The 17,550-nt window shown below is 45.4% G+C and overlaps 1 protein-coding gene across 3 annotated transcripts in view; it reads left to right on the top strand.

Moving 5' to 3' along the window:
- Positions 1–504: 504 nt before the first annotated feature.
- TMTC1 (transmembrane O-mannosyltransferase targeting cadherins 1) overlaps positions 505–17,550 on the top strand; it is a 139,166-nt gene continuing 122,120 nt past the window's right edge. For 2 of the 3 annotated variants that reach the window (XM_032105560.1, XM_032105561.1), the window contains exons 1-4: positions 505–620; positions 13,183–13,360; positions 14,983–15,056; positions 16,228–16,404. In XM_032105560.1, coding sequence (XP_031961451.1) covers positions 520–620; positions 13,183–13,360; positions 14,983–15,056; positions 16,228–16,404 — 530 coding nt within the window. In that variant the 5' untranslated portion in view covers positions 505–519. Of the gene's footprint in view, positions 621–1,157; positions 1,466–13,182; positions 13,361–14,982; positions 15,057–16,227; positions 16,405–17,550 lie in introns of those variants that run through there. The other variant, XM_032105559.1, reaches the window with a different exon arrangement.

Genomic DNA, 17,550 nt, shown 5'->3' on the forward strand with positions numbered 1-17,550 from the left:
CACACACAGGGAGCAGCTTGGAGCTGCACAGGCTGCTGGTGAGCCCTGCTCAGCGTATCTTTTCTCAAGAACAAATTCCAAGTAAGTCCACTATGTTCATTCACCTATTGAATCAAAGCCTCTTTGCCAAGTGGTGTTATTGCTTTGTTTGGTTATAAACAGGTTTTCTTTAAAGGGTAAAACCCCATTAATGGAGTCCTTGTTTTTCTGGTTTTTGAAAAAAACTATGATTACATAGTTCTCATACATGGGTGAATAGATGATCTGACCATAGCCTTTCCTGAAGTTATTGAGGCTTGTCACTAGCACAAGAAAAGTCATCTGTGGGAGGGTATGGACACATTGCAGCTCTCAAATGATTTTGGAAGAGGGACAGGCAATGTACCAGAGTAAAGGAAACAAGTTCTGTAGCACCAAAACGCCTTTTCCTCCAGCAGGACACAGTGGGGGGCTGTTTGGCACAGCCGACGCTGCAGCGTGGAGGACGTGGGCCAGCACTGATGCCGTGGAGCAGCGTGGATGCGGTGCAGCAGCATCGATACCGGATCAGCATGCACGCTGTGGATGCTGTGGAGCGGCGTGGGTGCCGTGGAGCCAGCCGGGATGCTGCCGCTGCTCAGGTGAGCACGGTCACAGGGGAGCCGCGGAGGGGGCTGCCCGCGGGGGTCGGAGGAGGCGCTGGCACCAGGCGGCAGGACAGCCCTGCGCCCGTCTCCCGGGAGAGCAGCGACAGAGGCGACCCGCCCGCTGCAGCGGGACTGCGCTCCCCGCCCCGCAGCGCTCCCCGCCCGCGGGCGGCACGGCCTCGCCTGGCTGCTGCCGTGCCGGGGCGCGTCCCCCTCCCCGGTGTGCGGCGGGGCCACCGCGGGCAGAGCCCACCCCGCCGACGGGCTGAGGAGGTGGCGGCGGTGTGACAGCGCGGCAAGGAGCATGCGTGCGGGAAGGGGCGCGGGGGGGGGAGGAGGAGGAGGAAGAGGAGGAGGAGGGATGGCGCGGGGAGGCGGCCGCTGTTTATTTGCAGCCGGGCGGGCTGCGCCTCGGCAGAGCGCGAGTGGCCGGCGGCGGTCCCGCTGCCCGCCCCGCACCATGCGGGCGCCGCTGCCTCCCCGCGCCGCGGCGGCGGCGGAGCCGGGGCAGCCAGCGCGGCGCCCCGCGCCATGGTGACGGGCTCGGCGCGGGGCTCCCGCAGCCGGGACCGAGCCGCGCCGGCCCCCTGCCCGTCGGCGGACGGGCGGCGCGGCGGGGCGGCGGCGGCGGCGGTGCTGGCGGGGCTGTGCGCCCTCTGCTACGGCAACTCCCTGCGGGGCGAGTTCGTGCACGACGACGTCTGGGCCATCGTGAACAACCCCGACGTGCGGGCGGCCGCCCCGGTGTCCGCCGCCTTCGCCAACGACTTCTGGGGCAAGCGCATGGCCGAGAACACCAGCCACAAGTCCTACCGGCCCCTCTGCGTCCTCACCTTCAAGTGAGTGTCCGGCACCGCGGTGGGGCGGGCGGGCGGCTCCTCCTCCGCACGGACCCTCTCCCGGCTCCGTGCTCCGTGCCCGGGCGCGGGGGGCGGCCGGCCCCGGGTGGGGGTCAGGGGGAGCCCCGCGGCCCCGGTCCCGCACCCTCGGCTTCGTGATTCAGCATTTCTGCCCGGAGCTGTGCGGGACGGGGGGCGCCCGGGGGCGAATGGGGGCTCAGCCGCCGGCGGGGTCCCGCGGCCCAGCCCGGGGCAAGTTTGCTAGAGAAGAGGAGGGATGAGGCGCCGCTCCGGGGGAGACCGCCGCTCTCCCGGCAAGTCCCCCGCTTTCCCGGCTGTTTGGGAGCAGGTGGCGCCTCTTCCCCGGGCTGCCGGCGGGATAAAAGGGAAAGCGGAGCGTTTGGGAAAGCGCTTTCGACTGGGGAAGGTGCTCACATGATTTCCCCGTGAGTTCCTCCTGTGCTTTATCTCGAGTACTTTTTCTCCGCGGTTAAGCGATCGTGCCAGAAACTTCCCGCGTTGCGTTTTGAAGCAGACCCATAGTCATCCCCACCTTTGTTCTTAGCGCTAAGTGGAGGGGTCATCCCCGCGGGTACCGCGCCGTTCCGTGCATCTCTCCTGGCAGCTGCCAGCCTCCCGTGTGAGTCACGGAGTTGCAGCCTCCCTGCTTCAGATGTTCTTTCCCTGTGTACCGGGCAGAGTTGTTGAGGAGCAGTTTCGGTTTTACAGAAATAAAAGTTGAGCAGCAACAAAGTGACAGCTGCCTTCGCTAATCCTAGAAAGAAAACTCTCGCCGGCCTCTCTCCCCGAGGAGAAGAATTTGTGGCAAATCAGCTCAGTTACAATCCATACAGTTTGTCATTCTTTCCATTAGCTTGTTGTCTTTTTAATTTATTCTGATGCAACATTAACGATGGTGATATTTAGCACGTTTTAGCATTTAGAAATGATGAGCGGTGCTGAAGAGCTGATGCTCTGGGATCGGTAGATGCTCATTACAAACCGGCAGGAATTGGGAATAAAGGGTATGGACGCTGGCAAGTCTGCCAGGGGAACGTGTTACCGGTTCCTGGCTCACTCTGCTGATTGAGTAACTCATTAGCACACTGGATATATGAATAGAATTTCACGAATATGTGGAAACTGAGTGTTTCTGTGAAGCCAGAGCAGTTTTGGGAAATGGAACAACCCTTTGGCACTCCCACAGAGCACTTGCTGCTCTTTGGTTGTAAAGGTGGATTTGGAGCCAAAAGCTGTCTGTATGGGCTGTCTGGGGAAGCACGGCTGTCTGGGTAAGGCTGGCATGCTTCTGATAAAGGAAAACTGAATAGATCCTTGTAAACTGGATCCTTTAGAACACGTTTTGTACCTTCTCCTTGAAGGGGGTCTCAGCACATTTCTGTAAAGAACGAAGGGGGAGTAGGTAGTCACAGGCAGAGCTGGTGCACACAGAGTGCCTTCTCCATTGTGTGTCCAGCCAAACTCTTGTAGTTGGGGGGATCCGTGTAATTAATCCATTCCTTCAGCAACACAGCTGGGGGTAATTGGAGAGGGGAGTGAACCTGTGTGTATCACCACTGATCCCGTTGCATACAATTATTTATCAGGGCTGGAGTGCTGGACTTGGCCTCCTAGATCAGGTTGCAGGATTGAGATTGTGATGCTAATGAGCAAAAGAAACTTAAACTTTAATAACAAAATGGAAACTAAATGTTCTAGATCCCATTTGTATGTATTTGAACTGGTTTTGCCTTTGCTATTTAAAGGGGCGTGTGTGTCAAAAAAGGATGAAGTGCTGTCTCTGCCTAGTCCTTTTTGGAAGGGAAGTGAGACTAATTTTGTGAACAAGATTTCATCCTCTATGCTTATAATAACCGTACAGCCAAGACATTGGGTCAAAGGCAGAGTCATTTGTTCGCCACTTGGCATTGCATTTGGAATAGGGAAGGAATCGTTTATCTTCCCTGGCTGCAGAGGGAGATTATTTCCACTGCATCCCAATTATCCTTCCAGCTTTCCAGTTTCCACATTCTTCCCATTTCATTTCTACCAGTAGGGTGTCAGAGGAAGATGTTAAGAACTGGGTGGAGTGAATCCTCCAAACCCAGTGCTTCCAAAGAAGCCTCGGGCAGCTTTTGCCAAGCGGCACTGAACCTGCGGCTGAGCCGTGTTTTGCCTGCCTGAGCCATCCACCCCTGCCTTGCCCAGCAGGAGGTTGCTGGTTGCTCTCTGCCTTCCTGCAGAAGGAAAAAAAGAATTTACCCTGATTCTTGTAAAAAGCTCAGCAGCAACTGATATCTAACAGAATGGAAATGAATGTTGCTAATACTTTTGTTAGAATTTACTCCACCCACTCAGAATACTCGAGAAAATTGTGTGATGTGTGCAGGAAGGAGGGAAGAGAGGACCAAAGTATTCTGGTATCTTTGTTTTTTAGATGTGCTCGTTTTGTTTAATTTATCTTGTTGTGCTAATTTGGTCAAATCTAAGGCATTTTAATAGCAGCATGAATCTTTATATCAGCCTAGTGGCTCTGCTTCTCTTGCATGAAACTTTCATCTGTAAAGGCTTGTTTTGTGTCTTGCTGTACTAAGATTAAAGAATCTGGGAGATCTCCAAACTGCATGTACAGAACAGATGTGAAGGGTGGGCTGAAATTTATATCTACAGATTCATCAATCTACAGAAACTTTGTCTCTTTTCTGCCTTTTGTGCCTGTGAGTATGAGAGTAAGAGGCAGGACTCAAGATGCCCTGTGGACTTCTCATTAGGCTGAACATATCCTACATATAAGCTACATATTCCTGAAATGACCGCAATTAAAAAAATTTATCACCCGTCTCTCAGAAAAATCTGAAGCAGACATTGCTGAAATTGTGTAACAGTAGTTCAGTGTCCCTGATGAATTGGAAATCATAAGTGACAGTCCTCATTCCACTAGACTAATGCTCTGGAGCCAAACAGTGAAAAGAGCTCAAGTATTTGACATTATTCACACTGGATCTGACAGTATGAATGATCAGAGGAAAAGAAGAGTGGCCCATGTTACTGGAACCATTAAGCAAAACTTAAAATATTCACAGAATTGCTGCACTCTTTTGTGTGGGTTAACATTGGAAGGGGAAAAAAGCCTTCATATGGACTGTTGAATTAAATAATGTTTGCTTTGTGTCTTTGGACTTTACTTATCTTTTCTCTTGACTTCTATAAAATAAAGGAATGTAGATTGAGTTGGTTCAGAAGCATTCCTATTACACATGGGTAACTGTTAGGTGACAGGTCCAGCACAGGAATTGAGATGGTAGGTAGTGGTTTTGCTTAGTCCTTCAGAAGAACTTCATGCTCCCTTCTCCAGCTGCTGTCAGAGGTGTTTACCTGCAGGTAATTTCTTCTCTAAGAAGTGATTCAATATACTTCTTTCTAAAGAAGGCAACTTTTTGGACTCAGAAGATACTATTTTTTTGGTATCTTCCTTACAAAATGTTAAGATGAAAGGTAAAAAAAAAAAAAGAACTGCCAATTCTGTAATTCACTCAGGATTTTATATTTAAACTGCTTTCTGTCTTACACCTTGCCTCCACTAACAGAAGTTCACTGAATCATTTATTCCCTCAGTAGCACTTAAGTTACTCCTTGTTTCCAGTGGTTTTGCAGAAATGTTTCTCAGCTGCTGAAGCAGAAGGTGCAATCCTCAGTGCTGTTTCCCTCCCTCTTTCTCTTTCTGTCTGCCAAATCCCCATTTAGATAGATTCTCCAACCCAGAAACAAACAGGTGATGAAGATTTGGTGTAGTCAGCAGCACAGTGAAGGTGTGCAGTGGTAGAAAATGGTGAGAACGGAGCCTTTCAAATCCCCTGCATGCCAAGATTTAAAGACTTTTAACCAGATATGAGCCACTTGGTTTGCAGGTGGCTGAGAAGTGAAGGCCCTGTGTGCTCAGCCTCCTTGGTGCTGCCGAGGCAGATGCTGGTGAGGGAGGTGCCTCGAGTAACAGCTCACAAGGGACAAAAGGAAAAGGCCATGTGGCCATGACAAAGACTTGGGAGGATGGCATGGCAGGGAAGCACAGCAGACACCTGATCTTCCTCGAAGGAGGTGGGAGTGACTGTTCCGTGGGAATGTGCTTGTCTCCGTGGGAAGGGTGTGAGAGTGTCCACTCCAGCTGCTGCTGGTGGCCTAGGAGGAGAGGAGCTGAAGGGGGAATAAGCTGCAAAAGGGAAGGCAGCTCTCCCGCCAGAAAAGACGTAGACACATAATTTGTGCAGAGAGCCATCCTACTAGTACTCTAGCTGGAAAAAAAAAAGTGGGAAAAAAATTAAAAAATCTGGGCTGTGCTCAGGTGCACATGCACAATGGATAACCTTCCAGGTCTGCCCACCAAGGCTGCTAGCCAGTGATGGCTTGGGTATGTACCTGCCTGGGAAGTAAACGGGGCCCTTCAGCAGTGGCTCAGTATTCTGGATTGGCACCGAGAGCCTCATGTGAGGCTACCGGTGGCTTTGGATCAAAGCCTTAAGTGGATGTGAGCTTGGGTTAGATTCTATAACTCACTGTCAGCATTCTGATCTGTCTAGTTGTTTACAGCTGATCCTTCTGTTTTTTCAGCTGTATCAGTGGCATAAGTTTCAAGGACAGGGAGCTGAAGAAAACCAAAACAACCTGGGGAAGGAAAAAAGACCTTACGTTTTCTTTGTTACTGATTTAATGCTATATTACAGCTTGACATTGCAGGGTAATATAGTGGAGCTATAATGTGTCAGGTTAAATACACAGTGCACAAGTATTTTCTTCACTCTGTACATCACAATGTTTAAAGATTGTGTCAGTATTTCTCTTGTACAGCTTAGTCTACTATTTCTACCCGCGCTGTGGCAGTCACTCTCCACACTGCTACTGTGATACCTGCCATGAAATTGATGCAGTGCTGGTGTAGCCACACTGGATGAGGTGGACTTTGTGAAGAAAAGCAGATGCTCTTGTAAGACTGGTTGTGTTAGAGCTAAAATATACAGACACATCTTTAAGCCCATAAGCTTTTCTTCTGACTCAGAGCAGAGTGCCTTGCTGCCATGTAGGTTTTTTCCAAAGCTTGGTGCCTCGAAGCTTGGGTTTTTTTCCCCAGTTCCAAGTGCACAAGAAGTCTCCCTCACAAATGGAACTTTTGTAGCAGGTGTCTGATGTTTATGGTCATTAAGTTTGGGCTGTGTTTCTCTAGGGTTGCTTGCACTCCCTGGAAGGAGGATAGGACTCCCATGAAGGGTTAGGGGAAGCTCCCTGCCTAGGGATGGGGAGTGCAGACCTGGCTGGGGGCTCATGCTGTCGTGCTGCTTGAAGCCAAGCCCAGAGATGAGGATTTGCCCAGTAGGAGAGGTGTGTATAAAGCATGTAGGATTCTGCCTTCACATTTTCTCAGTCCTGAATAAAATTTGCCTGTCTCTTGAATGAAAAGCCTTTTATGAGGGAAAGAGTTCTCTAATTCTCCTGAACGACTTGGCTGAGGTGAATGCAGTCATGCTTATCTTTGTTGCTTGCTTTAGTGGTGTCTGGTGTCTATTTAACACCTACCAGTTCCTGGGGATTTTCTCTCATCGGGCATTCTGTTCCTCTTGCACCAGTGTCACCCTTAATTTTCTTTGGCCATCTTTTACCTAAAAGGCTCAGCTTTCGACCAGCTTTCTTACCCACAGGAGCATCCTTGTCAATACTCTTTAGAGTCCATGGAAATAAAGTGCTCTGGCTGCTGCTGGTTAGCTAAAGGCATTTCTCTGCATTTCCTCACTGTTTCTGACTGCTTTCCTGGACTTTCTCTTTATTGTCTCACAGACTTGAAGAAAGAAAGGGAAAAGAAAAAAAGGCTGTTCTCTTTTCACTCACTATACCTTTTTTTTTTTTTTCCTTTTTTCTTTGCTTCTTTATAAGTTAGAATGGCATTTCCTTCACGGTCTTCAGCTTATTTCAAACTTACTTCAAATTTGGTGAAGAACTGTTACATTCAGTTTGAAATACTGTCTTTAGGACTAATAACTTTATACTAAATTTTGGTTACTATTGCTTTCTCTTCTTGATAAGTGACTGTCCTAGCTTGGTTTTTGATCACATCTCATCCCTTTCTTTCTCCACACTCTGATGTATGGCTGCTGAAGAGTTTCATGAGATGTTTGTGTCCTCAGCGCTTGCTGAGATGCTACTTAAGAATAATTTATAAGACAAACTGCATTTTGTTCACAATCTAGATGAAATGACACCTGGTTTGTCAGTTTGCTTGCCATCAGCTGGGTTTTTTCCTTCTCTAGTTTTCCAAGGCTGCTTGTGGAGGCAAAGTGTGAGTGGTGCTCTTGTTATTCATAACACAGGAATGATCATCAAATCACACTTTCTGGGGCTTCACTAGAAAATTCTGCCGTGGCACATTTGCCACTTTCAAGGTGCTGCTTCTTCCCAGTCTAATTGTGTCTTCTGTGTTCTTTTCCTACCCGTGCTGGAAAGCAATAACCTGCTTTGAATGCCTGCACTTAACTAGTGCTCTTGTAAGTGATGACTTCTATTCTCTGAGGGAATTGCTGTAGCTTGGGAATTGATACGGCCTCTGTCTTCTCACCCTTTGCCATTATAGCAACTCAAGGACCAAACCATTTAAGCCTTATTGTCCATATAATTCTTAGGCATTGTACTGTACTATGGAAAGATTATCAGCACAAATCAGCACGAAGTGCTGTTGCACTTTGTGGTGGAAACTGGCCATTGCACGAACACCACTGCAAAGGGGCTTATTTTCTGTTTACTGCTGCAGGTTTTTCATTAATCTTTGAGCTGTTTCCACATACAGCTTTAACCATTATTGCCACTGCTGCAGCTGCACCTCTTTTGGAGTGCAAATGCTCACTTTCCTGGCACGCAGTACATGCATCTGTGGAGTTTATCAGGAGATTCCACCATGCGCTGAAAGCGGGTATTACTTTGCATAAAGTTTGCCATATTTAACACACAATTTGAACAGGAAAAGATAATCACAGGAAACTTAATCCATCCTTATATATTAGATTAATTTATATAAATCTGCATATGAGCCTTCCTTTATAAAAACTGGGGGTGGGTTTATGAGGTGTGGGATGCTCTGAGACTTTCCATTAAGTGTTACTTGCTATAACAAGCTACCATTATTATCCTATGCATTTCTATTTCATAACATGTTGTGTTTCATTGTTAGTCTTTTGAAAATAATAAAACAGATTAAACTAAACAAGAGCTGCCTAGGGATAATAACAAAGTCTGAAAAAAGAGAAACTCTCCAATTATGGTTTACAATATTAATAAATCATAAGAGGCCTTAAAAAAGGTTGAATGAGTCTTCATGTGTACAAGTGAATGAAAAGCACTATTTTAGAGCCTGGGGGTGAGGTGCTGGTGATTATATACTGTAACTGGATATGTATGGGATTTGTCTGTGAGCATGTGCTCTTGCAGCATAGACTCCTCTGGTTCTGCGTCTGTGAGGATGAAGTCACTGAGTTCCACTCCATTTCCAGGCCCTCTTTGTGGGGAATTGCTTACCCAGAATGGATGTGTCCCTGTCTGATAGCTTCTCTAGAGGGCAAATGGTTACCTGGGCATGCTGACAGAGGTTACTTTTAAGAGACAGAATGATTTCCTTTCTTTTTGAGAGCTGTTGTACAGGCTCTACTCAGTGAACCTTCAGCAGCTGGTGCCTGTGGAAGTCTCTCTTTCTGAGAATGAAGCTGTGTAATTCCTTTTCCTAGAGTGGATGGTGGAAGAATGGTAGAAAAACTACTGCAGGTGGCAAGGCAAGCTATACTATTCCACTGTTCCTGGAAAACATCCATTAGCCTTAAAAAATCAAGGGATTTCTTAATTTTGGTGTACCTCCTGCATGGGCATGTAGTTTGGGCAGTGCTCTGCCTTGGGTGTGACATGCTGTGCCACACATGCTGCAACACTGGGGCCCAAAAAGAGTGTTGAGTCTTGGCTTGAATCTGTGTTTCAGCACAGCCTCTCTGTCCTGATGGGACATGTGATCAGTGCTGAGATTTCTGTAGTCAGTTCTTATTTTGGTGGTGGCGGGGGGATGCTGGTCAACTCTATTAGAAGATACCTGTCAATGTCACCTAGTACTGAGAGACTTCTCTTTGGTGTACATGCTCTTCTCCTTCTTTCCCCTGGGTCTTCTGAGGGCCTTTGCATTTGAACTGCCATTTGCCATTTTGCCCGAGGTTTAGCAGAACTCTGCTTCCAGGGACTCGTCCAGCAGAGATGTTAGAGCAATAAAAACTCTTCTCCAAGTATTTCATGGGTGGCTCCTCTGAGGAAAGACCTCCATGTCTGAGATGGTTGTATCTCCTCTTTCAAGGGTCTCCATTCCTAGGAGAGACATCACTTGCTGTGTTCAGCCCCAGATCTTTAGGATGCAGTTTGCAAACACATCTCTGTTTTGAGGAGCAGCCTGTTCAAGCAGCCTGGCCAGCCCACAGTATCTCCTCTCCTCCCTGTGTGCTCTACCAAGGCCATAAGATATATCTGACAAGTTGTGCTTTAGCTCAGACAGAAGCTATGATCTTCATGAAGAAATGGCTAAGGTCTTCCAGCCCACTTGATACAATTTTCCCCATTTGTGGGGCAGTAAAAGTATGGAAATATGAGGACAACACCACCCTCACCTCCCTCCAGTGGAGTACAGTTTTTGCTTGCCAAAACTTCTGTTTATGAACATTATGTTGGAGAAAGACCACTTCTTCCTTAAGTTTGAGATTCCTATCTCTGTTTTACTTCCATTGTTTGCTGAACAGTCTGCTGTGTATAATTGCTGCATGCTGCTGCCAGTAAACAAGACTGACTCTCTCTGTTAGGGTATTAAAGATTAAGAGGGGAGAAGTAATGTTTTATTTACCCATCCCCTTCTGCTCCCTTGCCCAGGAGTTCCTCCACAGTTCCTCTGTGGTGGAGCAAATTTGGCGTTCCATGGTAGGCTGCCTTTTGTCCCCCATCGGTGTGTGAGCTGGGGAGCTTTGCAAAGGTCTTGTGACTTGGATTAGAGCTGTTTGAAGACCCAGACTTGCTCACCTGTTTGACATACAATAAATTTAACCACTGCTAATGTTTCAACATCATTCTGCTGGGATTGTTTCAGGACAAAAGAATGTTTCCTTCATTGCCATGTGGCCTAATTTCTTATGACAAAGAGCTTTAGCAGCAAAAAGCACTGGTGTGAATATAGCACCTGCACACACTCACGTTTAGTGTTCATGGACCACCAAAGATGGTATTTAAAACATACTTGCAGTCTGATTTTGCTGTTTAATGGAAGAGTTACCTGAATAATGTGGTATTATGTTTGTGTTTTGTTCTGCTGTTTTTTATTTATTTAAAGAATGCACGGGGGAACAGCCAAGCTGCGAGGCTGATGCTTTTACAGAGCTGTTTTTAATAATTTGCATCAGGTAACTCACAGCTTACAAGCCTCATTGACTTGATGTTCACCCTAAGAAGGGGCCTGAAGAGCACACCCTGCCTTTGGGATAGGGGACTTGATGGGGGCACGAAGATCCCTTGCCTACAAAGTTCTGCCTCTCCTGCCAGCAGACCTGTTTTGCAGGATGGGAAGCGGTCAGATGTGATCTATGGAAATTAATAGTAGATTTTTCAAGAATATTGTCAGGTATCATAGGTTTGGTGATTGGTTCTCACAACTTGGCCAATCTCTCCCATTTTGGTGTATGAGTTCATATTACCTGATATCCTGAGCACTTGCCCTCACCTGCCTTCATCTGCTTTCTCCAGAAATCAGGTTGCCAGATCACAACTTTGGCATTTGAGGGGGAGCAGTGGATTGTGCTCCAGCTGATTTGCAGCCAGAAATGATTCATTTGTATAAAGAATGTGTCCTGCAGAGGGTCCCTGCCATTGTGTACATCTGCAGGTGTCTTGGAGTGAACTGTGGCTCCTTTAGGGCAGGGTGGCCCTGTGCTGCCCCTTGCTCCCCTCAGCATGCTGAAAACAAGATTCAGGCCTGGGGGTTCCCACTGCTGCAGCGTATTTGCAGCTGAAACTCTGGCTGGATATCTGTTACTGCCATTTGTTGTGGTTTGTCATTCAGTGCTGGTAGAAATAAGGGAAAGTGATGGATGTTGGTGCCCTGAAGTGGCTTGCAGGAGAAATGGGATAAAAAAAGAAAAAACCTCAGACTCTTCATGTATTCTTGAATCACGCAGACTGATGTCTTGTCAAAATGTAACTGCATCAACCCATACTTCAAAGTGAAAGGTCAAGTCATGCCAAAATCTCACATTCTGCGAACTCTCTGGGTTTCATCTGTTACCTCCACAAACACTCCAGTGGGAGCACAGCAGGAATGCACAAGTAAAACTGTTGGTCTGGTAAAGTTAGACTGACCTGGAAAATTCAACCCAGGACAGCTAGCACTTCCTTGCTTATGAATAAGAAATATAGGGAGTTATTTAGAAAAAAAAAAGCTGTCTGGCTCTCACAGACCTCTTCACACCTCCTCTGTCTCACAAAAAATACCTAAGGTGTTTTTTTATAGTAGCAACAGCTCAGTGGCCTTGCTGTTGCATCGTGCTTGTCATGGGAGACCTGGAGTCTCTTAGTAACAACAGGAAGGATTATTGACCCTATAGCATATTTACAACTGCATGTAAAATATTTAGATTGAGTCTTCTTTTCACTGGTTATCTTGTCGTTTGTGTAAAAAAAAAAAAAGCCCTTCACCATTAGTTAAAGGACATTTTTCCAGATTCTTTGCTCATATATGGAGTCTTCCCTAGATAGACACCATGTGTATGTGTGTGTATTTGTGTGAGTGTATATATACATATATATATATCTGTCCATCTGTACAGATGTTGTTAATACTGAAGAGAATTATCTTCAACTGAATGTAAGGCAAAGCTTGTCAGCAGCTGTTAAGCAAGCTGGCTGTAAAAAACAGTGACCAGAAGAATGTGTTAATACACGCTGTCAAACAAATGTCATAACAGCTTGTTACATTTTATTTTATTTTAATGATCAACACAAATAATAAACCCTAATTGTCTCACTGAGTCTAGGGTGATGTTAGCTAACTTATCTTTGCTATCAATGTCCTTACAAAAATGATGCAAACTATTAGACAAGCTTCTTTATGTCAGTAAGGCATTTAAATACAGGCTTAACCTTCAGTGTGTGGCACTATTTTGAAAGTTAAATGGGAATAAACGCTCATGTTATGCCAAGCAGATGCTCCAGTGCTTTACCAAGTCCTTGTCTTGGCTGTTCCTGGGCAAAAACATCTATTCTAGAGCAGAAAATAACTACCCATATTGTATAGCTGCCACATGGCCAACAGAACCACAGAAGGTGCCAACAGGGAAATAGGACAAGTGCCGTGGTGTTGGCCAGGGTGATTTGCTGCTAAGGAAGCACAGGCATGGTCTCACTGCAGTAAACTGCGCTGGGAGGGCACAGGACTCTCCCATCTCTGTCAAAAAGGTTGCCAAACACAACCACATAATATAAAAATTGGGGAAATAGTTTCTCTTTAATCAGATAAACCAGAAGTTTAGAGTGATTTTCAGTAATTAGTTTAATAGCACTAACATTAGATGGCTGCAAATGGGGCAAAAGGCATAATTTAGAGTATTTGAAAGATGTCTTGCTGTTGCAAGACCTCTCAAATCTAGTAATGGTTTTGTTTTGTTTCCTTATAGATTGAACATATTGCTGGCTGGCATGAACCCCTTCTATTTCCACGCAGTGAATGTAATTTTACACTGTCTGGTGACTCTTGTGCTGATGTATACTTGTGACAAAGCTGTGTTCAAGGACTGTCGACTTGCCTTTGTCACGGCGCTGTTCTTCGCTGTGCATCCCATTCACACCGAGGCTGTAAGTATGTGCCACCAAAGCTAAAAATAAACTCATTCTTCAAAATTTTAGGGGTTTTTTTAAGGAAATCTCTGAGTCATACAGAATGTTGTACTTGTGATTTTTTGCTGTGGGGTAGCAAAGGTGAGAATGTACTCTATTTAAAATAATTTGCAGGGGTCATTAGGAAAAAAGTGTATTAATACTTGCGGTCTTTGTGCTCTGGCACTGAATTCCAAATGATGGTCCTAATCAGCCATGCTGGGAATAAATGGACAGTCGTGAGTCTTCTGAATCCAGAGACCCCAGTGAGGCTGTGCTCTCCTGCTGGGGTATTGTTGCATGCCTTCAGTCATCTCCTATAGCCATCAATTTTAGGGAGAAAAAGTGAAGGGAGCATTAGTGTGTATTCTGGACGAGCCCTCTCAGACAGAGGTGATGTGACCCATGGATTAATTTATATTTATTTCAATTAAAAGCTCGGAGAATCATCTTCAGAAAAGAAGTTGTTAACGAACACCAGCATAAGTTTACAGAGCAACAGCTCATATTGGGCATCTTTCCCTTCATTATAAGGAAACATTTAAAGACATAGTCATTCCAAAGCTGCAGTCTGTTAGCACGAGGAGACACTTCTGTAGCTACAAGGAGTCTTGCTGCCTTTGAGAAGGAGAGGCAATGTCCAGTTCTCCACACTGTAAAATAGAAGTACACTTATTAGCTGAGATACCACTGACATCACACTACTCTCATTCCAAGCCTTTGTAAATGAGGGAGGGAAACAGCTCCTGTGGCTGAGAACTTTTGAGGAGAGATTACCTTAATAACAAAAAGCCACAAGCTTTGGAGTTGCTCCCTGTGCTGCGTGTGTGAACTAATCAGCTAGGCTCCCTTTGATAATACAGCTTTATATTTTAAGGGAGGTTTTAGAAGAGGCACTCTTGGAATTTATTTTTGTCTGGGTTAGAACTTTAAAAGGTTAAAATAAATGCCAGAGCTCGGAATATAACTTAATTATGTAATCTCAAAAGGGGTGAAATTTCAAAGGGTCTTTTATTTGCTTTATGGGTGATTTTTAGATCTGTATGAAATAGGATATTGAAATAACTGTAAAAAAGAGTGTTTATCCATTCTTCTTCAGTATTCCCTTTTTTATAATAAGATTTTGTTAATTAATATGTAGAAAAAACTCTCACAAACTCAGATTGTTCAGGAGCAATAAGTTCTATAACACTATCCCTTTTTGGTGATAAAGTTCATTCAAATGTTACTTATTATATGTCTTTAACAAATTTCAGTACTGGGAGTTGGATACCTTTCTCATCTAAGCCTTATTATACAAAATTAAAGCAGATCCCTAAAATTGGCATTTTCTGTGTAATTGTATTGGTATTTTATTGCGTAAAGAATGACTTTACTGTTGGCTTACTCATTTGTTTTGCCAAGTATGCAAAGAAATGCAGCAGACAAAACTGAGTGTATCCTACACTATCCAAGTAACATTTTGCTGTGCTGGGGGAGGATAACACTGAAAGGTCAAAAGCTTAAAATAGTAGCAGTGAGCATGGATTGTGGAGGCAGTCACTGAGTGTTTTAACATTTTTAGATGTGTTTTTACACCTGTGTGTCTCTTTTCGTTTCAGGTAACAGGTATAGTAGGCAGAGCAGATGTCCTTGCCTGTCTACTCTTTCTGTTGGCTTTTCTCTCCTATAATAGGTATGTGATAACACTGTGAGATTCTCTCATCTGAGGAGGGGAGCAAAGGCAAACCTGTCAGTGTTTGATGGTTGTTGGCAGAGGTCCTTCCCACAGCACTGCTGCGTGGAAGCGTCCTGGCCCCTGCTTGCAGCCATGGTGATGCTTGTGAGAACAAAAAAACATAAAACCAGAAGTCAACATTGACAATCCCTCTTCCATTGACATTGCAGCTGACCACACACCAGAGGAGGGCTTGTAAAACTTATAAAGAAATGCTTTCAATGGAAGGCAAATTGTCTGTATGCAGAGTGAAGAACAGACAGACACATGCCTGCCTTTCAAATGCTTGCTGTGGCTGTGGGACTCTGGAGCACCTGGTCTGGGAGAGTTAAGGAGTGTGTCTAGACCATTAGTCATCCTTTTCAGATGAAGACTTGGCACTGCTTGCTGCTCTGTGTTCTAAAACTGTAACTGAACAAGTATAGGTACAGAAATAGCTGACTTGGATGGGATTTCTGCACCTTTTGCATTTATTTGCAGTTAGAAATAACATTGCTTGCAGTCAGAAATAGCACCATGTCATCACAGCCATGGGGAAAAACTGCTTATATCCCTCTGGGGCTGTGTGCTACAAACCCACAATGCTGTTTTCTTCAGAAGGTTTTGAAGGTGTGAAACTGGTAGTGACCCCGTAGGAACCTGCCTGTTTGATTTTGGTTCTTTCCTACCTTCTCCCCTGTGACAGAGGCTTGCTGCCCAGTCTGTTAATGATTAGGACACATCTCTGACTCAGGAGAGTGTGGGTGGGATGAAGGAATTTTTGCTTGCGTAGTGCTTTTGGTCCCATAAGGAGAATTAAGCATGTGTGTTCCACATGACAGAAAGCAGGTGTTTTTTCTGCCTTCTCTGTACTTACTCTGCTTTCCTCTGACTGTTTCAAGTCTACTTTATTTTTCTGCTTCTCTTTTTTCCCCCTCTTGTGCACCAAGAATTCAAGCAGCTCCCCATATTTGTGTCTTTCCTTCCTGTCCTGTGTCTAAGCCTTAAATCATCTTAGATTGTTCATGTCTTAACATGTTTGTGTCAGCCATCTTAAGGCATTAAGGAAAAGTGTCTCAGTATTTGTGTGACTGTAGTAAACATGAAAAACAGAGCAGTTGAGATATTTTATGTCAATTCTGTTTTTCAGGAGTGTGGATCAGCTTTATGTTGGGGAACATTTCCCTCCCACTGCCTCCCCATTCTTTTTGCTGCTTAGTTTATTCCTTGGGACGTGTGCAATGCTGGTGAAAGAAACTGGAGTCACTGTGTTTGGTGTGTGCTTGGTTTATGACTTCTTTTCCCCCTCCTACAATGGACTCAAATTGTAAGTAACTTGTTATGCTCATGTTAAGTGTTATGTGCTTTTCAAGTGTTTTCACCTGTTGAGTCTAAAATATGTATGATTATCATATACAGCACTGGGGGAGCTGGACTTGCCCTGCTGAATTAGATGGTCCACAAATTTGGAGGGCACCACGATTTCATTCTGTGGTTTTGGGTTTTTGTGTTTTGTTTTATTGTTTTCAAGTTTTTTTGTTGCTCTCTTGCTACCTGATAACTTCTGTTGGGTAAATAGACCGGATGTGAAGAACTGATCCCTAAAATTCTAAATTCACCCAGGCAAGACTAACATTTATTTTTAGTGTGGGAGTTCTGACTGAAGCATCAACATCTTAAAATTTCCCTGGCTTAACTCTTTCCGTTCACAGTGTCTGCTTGATTATTCAGTTCCAATGCCATGGGTTTAGAAGTACTGTATGATGTTTAGTAGTGAAACCAGGTTTGATATTTTTTCCGTCCTTTCAGAATGGAAAAAGGGGGAAAATACCCATCCAATTCTGGTTGGAATAATTAACAGCTCTCAGCAGCTACTGGAGAAAAATTAAATACTTTGAAGTTTGTATCCCTCACCCACTATGTCACAAATAACTGCCATTTTCCATCTCCTTTCAAAGTCAGAAGTCTTGTTTTATTAGAAGCTGTTTTTTATCAATTTGTCTCCCAAAACATCCCTGGTGCAGATTTGTGAATGAACATAAGAGCTCACTGCTACTGGGAATGGGAGGTCTCACTCCTCATATCATTTATTGTGTTCCCACTGGTGCTGCCCCACCAGCTCTGGAACCTGTCACACCCTGCATGAGCTCGTGTGTATCTGGGTTATAAAAAGGACACTGAATTTGTGTTTCAGCAGTGAATTAAGTGAACAGAGCTGGCACAAGGCAAGAGCAGCAACTGCAGGGAGGAGAAAGGGGACTCCCAGGAGTATCCTGGCTTCCCTCCCTTTGTGGCCCTTTCTCTAGCCCCTAATGGGGATAGACCATGCCCTCTGGCAGCAACAGCAATCAGCGGGCAGGTACAATGGATCGGCAGGGGATTCCTCCTCTTTTCACTGGATAAGTAGTTCTTAGTGGTGTGACTGGTGGGCAAGTAGCCAGGGAGATTTCTGGGGACTGACAGCCAGCTTGCC

The sequence above is a fragment of the Corvus moneduloides genome, chromosome 4, assembly GCF_009650955.1.
Source record: "Corvus moneduloides isolate bCorMon1 chromosome 4, bCorMon1.pri, whole genome shotgun sequence".
In the NCBI taxonomy this organism is placed as follows: Eukaryota; Metazoa; Chordata; class Aves; order Passeriformes; family Corvidae; genus Corvus; species Corvus moneduloides.